We start from the raw sequence: 12,282 nt of genomic DNA, 5'->3' as shown, positions 1-12,282 counted from the left end.
CTACGCATCCTCCTCGGCGCGAGAGCCTCGGGATTCAAAGCGAAGCAAAAGGTCTTCTGGGTACCGGCACACACCGGAGCCGAGGGCAACTCGAGGGCTGACAGCCAGGTTCGCGAGATCACGCACCGAGCCTTGCTGACGGAGGACCTCGAGAACCCTTCGATGGTGGACCCGACGTACGCAGACATCCTAAATCACTACAAAGGCTGCAGGTTCAAGTATCCCCCGCCCCACAAACTCCTCACACAGCAAGAAGCGGTCAGCTGGAGGAGGCTGCAGACTGGCACCTTCTTTAACTTACACGTCCTAAGCAAAATGTTCCCCACCCAGTACAGTGACAGCTGCCCCTGGTGCGGGGACGTCCCGACACTTTACCATGTCATATGGGAGTGTAAACACAATTACACCTTCCACAAACAGACTAACCCGAGTGCGGAGCAATGGGAGGGCCTGCTCACCAGCAGCGAGCTCACCGCCCAAAGGGCATTGGTGCAGCATGCGTGCGAGGTGGCCAGGACCAGTGGAGCCCTGGAATGAGGGACCACCCTTGCTAAGGAGCCCCCGACGGCGGCAGCGGCTGTGGCAAGCGCCAAGACGCAGCTGCAAGGAGACTCTCCGGAACTGACCAAAAGAATTCAATAAAGTTTTTCATTCATTCATTCATTCTTCACACGAGTCAGTGAAATGAAGGCATGAGGTGTGAGGTATGTTTTGGCATCTCAAAATGGTTTTGAAATGCCTCTTTCCCACCAAAAACACCTTTGAATAAGCAGGGCGCAATAATGTCTTGAAAAAATATTTTTAAGAGCTTAGTAAGAGTGGTGGAGTTAAAAATTACAATATTTGGCTTTCACCCCTTTTTCCTGATCCAGAATTTACCATTTTTCCTTGGCTTATGTTTCTCGGAGCATCGTAGTGCATACCAAGAATGTGTCAAGTTGCCATTTTTTGTGGAAACCCTGTTCTTGCTTCTGTATTCAGGGGTGGCATAGGTGGTTGGACTGATGATTGTAGGCATTGTTATTCTTTTGCTGCTCTCTGACAGAATGCATAAATGAAATGAAAAAGCAGCCACGAGAATTGAACGAAAGCTCACTTTGCACTTCATTTCGGAGTACTACAGGCCACTTTGAACTGGGCAGCTTGGCAAAGATGTTCATGATGCCACTTGCTACATCTGGAATGGGTAAATTTGCCACTCTCCAGAAGTGATTCAAGGCACCTTTGAAAGCCTCATGCTAGCTAAGTGGCATTGAGTGGTAAATGTGAGAAATAACTCGTTCCTTGCTGCAGTGAGTTTTTTTGGTAAAAAAAAATAAAGTGCAAAAGCAAAGGCTTCTAGTGACCACCGACGTTCTCCTTTCAACACTGATATATTGCTGCTTCATACATTGCTTTCTTAATTGTTGCTCTCCTCATAGGTGCAAGCTTCATTCTGCAGTTCATTTTGCATGCAGGCAATAGAAAGGGCTGATTTGCAGACATTTGAGTTTGCTGGATAATGCAAGGAATAAATTTGCTAGCAGTAGTTTATCCCCCTCTTTGTCGCATTGGTTAGAATTTTTACTGCTGCACATTGTGTTTTTCTCATTTTGGGTATTACAGTCGAACCCGGATATGGTCAAACTTGAAGGGGATCACTGAATACTTTGATATATCGATAATTCAATATCTAAAATATAACAATAAGCTTATCTGTATCCTAGATGTCATCGTACATTGCACCTACGCTAGTGGCATGCTTCTCACAGTGATGTGCTGCCGGCTGGCATGCTGGCAGCGCACCGAACGCTGCTTTGAAATTAGCCAATTCCTATCATAAGATATGTAATCCTGTACCAGTGTACCATAAATAGAATATTATCTCAATAAAATTGAGCTGCAGTTGGTTTCTACAACTCCTTCGGCCGCGAAGCATGCCAGGCGAGGGCCGCTGTTAGAGTTTAGTTAGTGACATTGGCCTCATCACATGACAGCTGTGTGGCATGGAGAATGAATACAAGAGACTGAAGGCCGCCCTCAAACATGCCCCCTGTGTTCAACTTGTCACACGGATTTACAGCACTTGCCCTGCCAGGAGGTGCCGAAGGGCATGCAACCAACCCATCTGCATGCGTGAAATGTGATCATAGGAGCAGTGCTAGGGGAAATGCCACTTGCAGGGGTGTGGTGCACAGTTTGATATATCGAATGACTGGCAAGATTGTAGTTTAGTGTACTATGCGACTTCCCTATACCATTATACAGGATATTTAAGAGGATAATCTGTGTGTTCGATATATCCAATAATTCAGAATATCCGGCTTCAATATACCTGGGCTCAACTGTAATGAAATTTCTGATTGAGTGTACTACCTAATAATTACATTTCAACTTTCACTTATAGGGTATCGTGATAAACACTGGAGAGAAATCGGAGTTTGGAGACATCTTCAAAATGATGCAGGCTGAAGAGGTGAGGTGAAACTTTGTTCTTTTGAATGCAAAATTTTTGCTTTTCTTCAAATAGGAAATGCTTCATCTCTCTTTCTTTCTCTCTCTCAGTCTCTCCCCTTCTTCTTTATATTTTGAGTAGCTGTTTTCTTCATGTGCATAGAAACTGCACTACGCTATGGATATAATATTAGCGTCTCACTCTTTTCCATTTCAGTAGTCTGTTGCCTTAGTGGCCTAGTGAGTGCTGCTGCATGGGTAGCCCTAGTGGCTCTCAGGTTAATACCTTGTTTAATTAATGCGATTGTAGAACTGTGTTGAGATTTTTAATGCTTTTAAGTAGTAGCAAAATTAACTCTTGAACACGTTGTTGTACTTGCGTGCTGAAAAATAGTGAGAGCAGTTCACAGCAAACAAGCCATGTAACGTATAAAAGCAACTGATATTGCTGGAACAGAATATAGCATGGTTACAGATGACAGTCAAAGAATACTCTGGGATGGAATTTTATTGCTGCAAGAGCAATTCAAAACCAGCATCCTGCTGCACAAAAGTGCATGAGTGCAGCTAAAACAGGTCTCTACACAAAGTTAATTTGAAAGTCATTAAATAACTGGTCAAGAATAAAAGTGCTTCATTTGTTTAGCTTCTTATGGGATTTTTGTTTGTATGTATATAAAGTTGTCTGTGGTAATCATGGCAGCAGGATTGCTTTCTGTGACAATAGTTGTAGAGTTCGATGTAGAACAGACACTCATGAGTCAGAGTTTGAAAGAGTTGCAACGGCCTGAGCTCAGCTGCATATTGAAAATCCTCATGCAATGCAGATATGGGCTTATTTTCTAAGAAAATCAAGAATAATTTACTGCCAGATATAGCGGAAAACCAGAACTGCACCTTGAAGCTGAAATGATGTACTGCTGTAAGAAACTGCATATTGGCATTGAAAAGTGGCAGAATTATGCCCTGGGATGTGGACGTAGACCTTACTTGACAATGTTTGAAATAATTGGAAACGGCTGAGAAAAGCATGTCTTCTCAGTTAGTATGTCTCATAACTAGTGATACAAGAAGGTTCAAGGTGTTGCCTGTAAAAACTTTCAATATTGTGGGATTTAGAGGGACAGGAAAGTGAGCATCCAACTACAATATCTCTATGTGATAGACTCTAACAATGGTAAGGAAAACAAAAATATCTGTGAATATTGAAAGAAGTTGTTCTTTAAGGCAAATTGCAGTTACAGTTGACGACCCCTGATTTTTTAGACACGCTTGATTATTCAGGCTTTTTTGTGGCACCGCAATATGCCCCGTAGAGCCAATGTGTAAGAGTGCCTGAAATTTTGAACGCATTGCAAGTGATTGCTCGATTTCTCTAGACTTCATTCATGGCGCACCTGATCGCAATGTTAACAGCTACACCAGGGGTAGGAAACTTCGGCTAGTTTCGGTTTCAACTACTTTAGTGCACCTGGCGACTGAAGGTGAACCGGTACTTAAAACTGAATGATTCCTGCCCATGCACGTAGCACGATAAGGCTGTGGCCGTGGCTGAGGGGTCTGAGCAACTGGGATACGGAGCTGCTCTTTTTTTCAACGGCGGTGGTTCCAATTCGGCTCGGGGATGACGCTTTTTTCTGTTGGATACCATTGTCATGACGACTATACGACACACTATTTGGCTTCCCTGCAGCCGCTATGGAAGGAATTGGTGCTGATGTCTGTATTTGCTGGACACTGGTGTATATGGAAGTTTCCTACCCCTGGCTACACTGTGGACGGCACGAGAGATGCATGGCTACAGAACTGAGCACCTTCAGAATATTTGGCTTCGGAGGGAAAACAGATAGCAGAAAAAACAAAAAAAACAAACAAAACAAATAGTGGTCTCTGCGTAAGAGAGAGAGAGAGAAAATAGGCCGGGGAAAACAGAAAACTAAACCCATGCCATTTTCAAGTAGAACAGTGTGACTGTTTTATGGTCTCGCTCTTTAGCTTACTTCATGCATAGTGCAATAAATGCTCTATTTGCAATTATCCTCTTGCTGAAAGGCCATTTTATTCACTGTTTCATGTAACATATAGTATTTGGACACACTTTACTTGCTCAGTTATAAATCTTTTCTGGGGGCACTTTGGTTAAGATGAACGTACGATAAGACTAACACATTTACACGGTCTCTTCAAGTTTGTCTTAAAGGTAGTCCACTGTAATTGATTTCAGCCATGCAGTGTAAGCAGTCATCACTGGTGTTTATAAATTATCATGTGAATAGTTGTAGGAGGTGTAGGCCAGTTGGTAAGACGTTACAATAATGAAAAACCGTAAAAGGTACAGGACGTAGGCACGCGACAACACAAGGAGGTACTATCTGTCTATAAAAGCTATTGGGTGATTTAATAAATGTTCAGTTGATACTACTGCCTTACTTTGTTGCCTGCCTTCTTTATGTTTCTTTTGCAGTTTGTCACCGTCATATTGTGTCAAATGAACCCACTAACAGCGGACAGTCTCTTGCAGAATGCCGAGTGCAGTCATGAATTCGGTGCACTGGTTAAGACATCCATGTCATAAAAGCATAACTTTTAGAGCCTCAGTGCACAGTGTTTCTAGGGATCTCTGTGTGCCAAATTTCAAAATTAAGAGTGCAAAGAGAAAAAAAAAATTGTACTTTTGGAACAGCTGGCTTCTTAAAACTTGTGCTAGGCTGTTAACATATTCAGTGAGGCATCGATTTTTGGAGCCGTAATTCCTGTGCACCATGGCCCACCAGTGGGCCATCCTTAAATTTTCTTCGGTGCAACGCATTCTTTCTGCTTCCCAATCGCTGCCCCATTGAAAGCCATGCATTTTTTTTGCATTTAACAACGTAATTGTATACTGCACTTTTGATTTAGCTGTTTTCTTACTGCGGGATAACAGGTAAATTCAGTGTGGTGTGCACAACTTTTTTTTTTTTTTTCACCCATTAATTCACAAAATTTTGATTTAGAAATTCATAGTTAACAAATTTTTTGGCTGCAAGTATCGCGTTGTTATATCGAGGTTCGGACTTTGTATGCATACTTTTGTTGGGCTCGTTGAACTTTACTGAGCTATCCCACAGCTTCATAGCGTGACTCAGTGTTTGTGGCATCTGGACTGCATGCTTTGCTTTCTAATACCTCTGTCAAAAGCATAAAAAAACTGACAGTGAGAAGGACTGCTGCCGCACAAAAGAAGGGCATAGCTTTAGCTTAGCCTAAGCGTCTTATGCTGACAGTTCTTCACGTCACGGTGGCAGTATGCATCTTGTGCAGGAATTGAAATAATTCATATTTTTATTATTAGTGACTGCTGTGATAAGCATTGTGGTTCGTTGTTTCTTTAAATGCACTAGCACTTATAGTGGCCATTCCCCGCATTTAGCCGTTGTCTGTTTGTCTGTCCGTTTGTCTGAAGCTGATCTTGTGGCAGGCTGCTCACCTGCCGAAGTGTGTGTGCGTGTGTGCGTGTGTGTGTGTGTGTGTTTTCAGTACAATTTTTTTCCTCGTTTTACTTGAATAATTATTCGAGATAAATTAATTTTTTTTTAAATATATCTCGAAACGTTCAGGCGTCAATAGGAAAGTTGTGGAGCTCCATAAATAATGCCCAGCCCCTGCACTTCCAACGAAATATCCTTAGCGTGGCTGTCTTTATTCGGAAAAAACGAAAGCCCGCAGTTCAAAAAATACCACGTTACAGCGCGCTCCATGCGCCAGAATGCGCTGCGATTACAGCGCTGTCATCCATGATTAGAATGATAAAAAAAAATGGTACTGTATCTTTAGATAAGCCTTAACAACATCCACGTGATTTCATTGCTGAAGAACACGCAGGTTTTTTCAAAATCTTGGTCCAAGTTAGCTGGGACACCCTGTGTGTGTGTGTGTGTGTGTGTGTGTGTGTGTGTGTGTGTGTGTGTGTGTGTGTGTGTGTGTGTGCGTGTGTGTGCGTGTGCGTGCGTGCGTGCGTGCGTGCGTGCGTGCGTGCGCGTGTGTGTGTGTGTGTGTGGTCGTCCTCATCTTCTTACAATATATACACTTAGCAACCTGCCCATTGTGTCAGGTGGCAGCCCATTTATTCTTGAGGCCGCTAGGGAAGAGCAACCGAACTCCCACCGATGGCAGCACATGCCATAGAAAGGCACTGGCGCATTGCTTGATGCTGCACCACTTGCGCCAGGAGCGACAGGAAGACTCCCAGGGATCTGTGAATGGAGAGAATGACCAATTCCACATATATGGATATTAACCCATTACTGGTATCCAAACAACTGCCATCCATGAAAGCTGGATCTGAACACTGGAACCAAAGGGAAAACCAAATTGCTAGTGCACCTAATTCGCATTTGGCCTAACTACACAAATCGACCATCGTTTTTTTTTTTTTTACTGCAATAAAACATGATATATGTATTTAAATACGGCATTTGTTACACTTGGCAGAGCAGATTTGATTTGTGCTTGTGTATTTTTTCCGACTGTAGGCACCAAAAACACCACTTCAAAGAAGCATGGACACCTTGGGCAAGCAGCTGTCACTGTATTCATTTGGCATCATTGGCCTCATTATGCTCCTGGGCTGGATACAGGGCAGGCCCCTGCTTGAAATGTTCAACATTGGTGTCAGGTCTGTACCTGCAAATGCACTTTTTGTGTGGGTTGCTTTCTCCAGTGCAGATGATTCTGCAGGCTTTTTGAGGCTTCGTATCTCTGCTCATGAAAGATGCCGATCATTGGAGGTGTTTATGCTTGCCTTTTTGTTTGCAGTTCATTCTGGGCCTGTGGTTTTGTGTGGACACACCACGGAGAATCACTGACATTTGTATAACATGTTTGGTCGCTGTTTTGCATTTTGTATTTTTAAACAAGTGTGTACAGTTTTGTTACATCATTACTGATAAACACTTTTACTGTTCATCAGTAAAACTGTTCAGTAAAAGGGGGTGAGGTTTAGCACTTAAAACCCAGTTAGCAACAGTCATTACTCATGAAAATTATGTATGCCTTGTGGTGTGCGAGAGGTACTGCAGCAGGATTTGGTGCCTTATTTTCTTAGAATAGTCAAAGCTGCAAGGCCCTATGACTTAGGGAATTGGGTTTATTCACTCAAAACTGCAATGATTCTACTACATGATAGTCATGGCTTATGGGCCAAAGTTTTGACAGTATCAAAAAACTATACTTTAGGCTGATAGGAAAGTGGTTTGTTAAGCAAACTATGTCATAGTATCCAAGAATCTATGGAGCTGGTTCGTAACAGACCCATGGAGCATTTTCAAACTTCGAAGGTGCACTTGTGACTCGGAGTTTTGGTTGAGAGGGTCCTGGTGGGGACAGGTCACCAAGGGACCAATAGGGTCAAGCCCCTGCAAGGGTAAGGGGTCAGGGTCTGTGCTTGCCCATGTGACTCTACCATGAAGGAGAGGGGAGAGGAGCAGTTGAGAATTCATGGCGATTAACTTGGCTGTGATCTGCTAGCTGGCTTGTGTTAAGAGATGCAGCCGCCAGAGAGCAAGCTGGGCTAATATGCATAACTGAATGTAAGCAGGCTCTGGGTGTGGAGAAAGGTGCCTGTGTCTAAAAGGTGAAGCAGCCGATTACATGAAAGGCATGTGCTCTTAGTACAAGTGGCTGACTCATTGCTGTGCACTAATATATGCATACACAGAGTGCAACACGACAAACCAGTACTCAAAGATGTGACACATGTGGAAAGGTGTGTTCCTTTTCATTTATGCCTTTGAAAGCTGGTTCTTTGCGAGGTTCAGTCAGTTGGATCATCAAGTTACCCTTTTGAGTACAGTGTTTGTTTTTAATATTTAGAAATTTGAAGCATGCATAGTTTTCAGGAATTGGATGTGCATTTTCTTTCTGTAGCTTGCTGATGCTCATGAGGTGGGATTGGGTGATTTTCACCGATCTCCTCTCTCCTCTTTTAAGCTTGGCTGTGGCAGCTATCCCTGAAGGTCTGCCCATAGTAGTCACAGTCACTCTTGCCCTCGGAGTGATGCGCATGGCCAAGCGCAAGGCCATCATAAAGAAACTGCCCACCGTGGAAACTCTAGGTAAATTATTGTTCTTCATTGCTGTGTTAAATGTGTTATGCATCTCTCTTGAAAAGGCCTGTGCTTCTGTGATGTGCTGGTGCTCTGCGCTGTCTCTCGAGGATTTATTTGACGCACTAATTCTTTGCAATTATTTGTGAGGCACAAGCTAGCTTGCAACTCTTGTGCTGGAGTTGCACCAAGTTAAAGTGCAGCTACAGAAGTGCATATAAATACAAAAACTGTTGCCCACCTCTGTCACGGCTTCCACACAGTGACAGCACCCATTAATAAGCTGGGTGTTACTCTGTTGTACTTTTTACAACTGCAATGGTGACCTAGTGGTTTGAGCATCCGCCTCGCATGTGGGAGGTGTGGGATTCGATTCCTAGTGCGGCTGGGTAGCCACCAGAGATACAATGAGTAGAAGGTTTCCCCTGGCCTGATGCTCGGCTTCTCTGGGGTGAAATATTTGGAAAATGGGTCTTCGTCTCTACTTTGTGTGAAGAAAAATATCTTGTGTCATGGCACTCTTTGCCCAAAGCTACCCTTGCGTCATTCAAATTCAACATCATCACACTTCATTGTACGATTGATGACTTCAGATCCTAATGACTAGGCATTTTGAGGCAATACCTGTGTACATTGCAACAATTGCTTAGCTTTTTGGGCTGCTGCTGTTGCTTCCAGAGCAAAGAGGTAACGATTGGCATAAAATGAGATAGAGACATGAGGAGTGGTATGAGGAAGTGCATGCCGTTTCTCATGACACTTATTGGTTTCCTCATGATGCATAGAACAGTTTACTTGGTCTAGGTGATGATGACCACATATCATAACCATTGCACATTTGCTTGCATTATTCGTACCCTGTTTTAGAGACACTGAGCAATCTTCAGCACTAGTTATGTAGTGTTTGCATGAAGTGATGTGGAAGGAAAGTGAACTCAGTGGCAGTGTGATGTTGGTTTTCGTTCTACCAGGTTGTGTCAATGTAGTATGCTCTGACAAGACTGGAACTCTTACAAAGAATGAGATGACAGTCTGCAGCATGATGACTTCTGAGCTTTACCATGCTGAGGTAATGTGTGCATATCCTCTGTGTACCTTTCACTGAGTAAAAGCAGAGATGATTTGTGCACGTTTTAATGTGACACTAATACTGTCTTTGTCATGAGCTGTGATAACATTAAAAGCTGCAGCCATTTCTTTCACTGTAACAGGTGACAGGCGTTGGCTACAATGCAGACGGCCATGTTATTCTCACGGAGCCTGGAGAAAGAGAAGTCCAAATGGAGTCTATGAGGCTGCTGCTTGAGGTTGTGCTTTCTGTATTGTCTTTGCTTATTTTCTTCTGTAACCTTGTGACTGTTAAGGAGATGCTGTTTCCTTTTTTCTGGCATTCATGGTGCCTGCTGTGGTGTTCGGTTGCTGAGCACAAGGGTTGTGTGAGTGAGTCCCAGCTGCGTGTTGTGTGATGTCTGTGCAGGTTGAAGAGCCCATGCACAGCTTTGGGACATTAAACCCCTCCGAAAAAAAGCCCGTTTCATGTTTCAGTGTAGAGTTGCTGTACTGCACAGTGTGCGCCATTCTTCAAATTTTTTTTTGTGCGTACATAGGAGTAGACTCATAATTTGGGATGTTTGGTGGCTGTGTTTTGAAACACGAAAGGCATGCAAAGGCTGTTTCAACTCTAGCCAAGATCGCATGGATTGATTTCACGTAGATTGTGTGATATGGCAGTCATATGCAAAGTTGTTGAAAATGACACAGCATGTGTAGCATAGTGTGTATAGTGTTTGTAAGTTAGGGCTAATGGCAGCATATGTGCTTAAAAAAGAAGTCTTGAAGAAAAAAAAGGAATTTGATGTGGCAAGTATTTGTTACTTCATTCCTGTAGAAAGGCAATGGCATATAGTTAGGGGTTGGACTTCTCAGTTTTTATCTCTTGAAAATTTGGCAAGCTTTTTGGAATGAAACGATTATAGCTGGAGCTCGGTGTGTGTACCTTTCTTGTTCTCAACATATCTATGAGTTACTTGTGCACTTCCTTAGTACTTGCATCATGGAAGCTCGTGTTTCCGATACTGTATTTCTTTTCCTTTAGCAGTTTCACGAACATATCTGTCCATTTCTGTGTAAGCTTGTGGGAGTGGTGGTTTTTTTATTCGAAGTGAAGAGTAATTTTCTTCAAATAATTTGAAGCGAACTGTTCAAAACAGAGGTTGAATGGCACAAGCGGCAATTTCAAAACCATGTAGTTTTACAACTTTAAAATGCAACTTTAGAATTTTAAAACATGGCACTTTAAATGCATGACAAACTGTTTATCTGCGTGGCAATACATAAATACTACTGTACAGTTGATGACCAATTTTTCAGACTCTCTAGGGACTGCGAAAGGTCAGAAAAATCGAGCTGTCTGAAAAATCAAACTGTCAGTATGGTGGAGGAAGGGATAGGCAGTTTTTTTGCACAATATGATTCTTCACATGACTCTAAAGCTTGCCATGCATAGTATACGCAGATGACGGGTGGCGACCGCATTCATGAGCTCGACGTTTTATGGCTGTACTGTGGTTGGCACATCATGGAGGAACACACGGGCTGGGGTGAAGTCCAGATGCTGCTGTAAGAACTGGGTTGCGCCCGCCGTACGGAGGGCACAGTCCTCCGCTTGGAAAATGGCAAAGATGGCGACAGAGATGAAGAACTGACAAGCGATTGAAACAAACGCCCCATCGGCATTGGCGTTCTTAATTAGGCCTAGCAACAAAGCTGAGAACTAACCTCAAAACCGGCGGTATATACGTTATTGTATGCACTGTGCTGGGGCTTGCATATAATGAAAGGAACTTTGCCTGTCATCAGAATGCAGTTTGGATGGTGTTGTGATAGGATAGTTGGGACTGCTGTGTGTTCTATAGCAGGTACGAGCTCCTTGCTGTGGAAAGCACTGCTGTTTTCTTCCGCTTGTAGCCTTCGTGAAGCCATACGCCTCCCTCGCGCTTTGCTGCTTCATGTTTGTGTATTCGAGACTAAAGAGTTCAGCACAGATGAGTTCCACGAGTTTGACTACTATTCGAGTTTTAGCAGTGGACAACGTTTGAGAATGCTACCAGCTCGCAACCACACACGCGAACCCGTGCGAACCTGTGGAGAATATCAGCCCCACTGTTGAAGAGGCTCTCTTTAAGCTTGAGTTCCACTTTATTCGGTCAAGTTTTTGATCCCCCTTGAAGTTGAATTAACGAGGTTCCACTATGCACATTATATGTTGGCTTGACTATTGGCGGCGATGCCACAGTGAAGGTGAATGAAGTAAAAAAAATCAAGCATTCACTTGTGATGCATACATTGGCTCTGTGGGGCGTGTTGTTGTGCTGCGAAAAAGTCCGCATAATCAAGCATATCCAAAAAATCAGATGTCATAATTTTCGGTTGTCGATTGTATTTACTTGAATGTTAACGCAAGTTTTTTACTGATAATAAAAGTTAAAGGTCACACCTCATATTGTAATTAGGGGTTGGACTGGTCAGTTTCTGTTTTTTGAAAATTCAGCAGACTTTGTTCTATGTTTATTTCATAATACACTTTTTTTTTTGCAAATATTTCCTGCAGAAAAATTACCATTATTTGGGGAGGATGATATATGTAACACTCCTACATGCTCAAAAGTCACATATAATTTATATTAGGAGCAATGCAAAGGGGGAAAGCAGCTGGTGAGGATCAGGTAACCGCAGATCTCTTGAATGACAGACGGGAGATTGTGCT

At 43.0% G+C, this 12,282-nt stretch overlaps 1 protein-coding gene across 3 annotated transcripts in view; it reads left to right on the top strand.

Annotated features, from left to right (window-relative positions):
• SPoCk (secretory pathway calcium atpase) overlaps positions 1-12,282 on the top strand; it is an 80,472-nt gene that overhangs the window by 24,608 nt on the left and 43,582 nt on the right. For all 3 annotated transcript variants that reach the window (XM_077647326.1, XM_077647327.1, XM_077647325.1), the window contains exons 8-12: positions 2,387-2,455; positions 6,945-7,087; positions 8,401-8,525; positions 9,488-9,585; positions 9,728-9,823. In XM_077647326.1, coding sequence (XP_077503452.1) covers positions 2,387-2,455; positions 6,945-7,087; positions 8,401-8,525; positions 9,488-9,585; positions 9,728-9,823 — 531 coding nt within the window. The remainder of the gene's footprint in view (positions 1-2,386; positions 2,456-6,944; positions 7,088-8,400; positions 8,526-9,487; positions 9,586-9,727; positions 9,824-12,282) is intronic.

This window comes from Amblyomma americanum, chromosome 1 (genome assembly GCF_052857255.1).
Source record: "Amblyomma americanum isolate KBUSLIRL-KWMA chromosome 1, ASM5285725v1, whole genome shotgun sequence".
NCBI classification, from domain to species: Eukaryota; Metazoa; Arthropoda; class Arachnida; order Ixodida; family Ixodidae; genus Amblyomma; species Amblyomma americanum.
The sequence above is the reverse complement of the archived record's forward strand: the minus strand, read 5'-3'. Positions and strand labels throughout refer to the sequence as shown.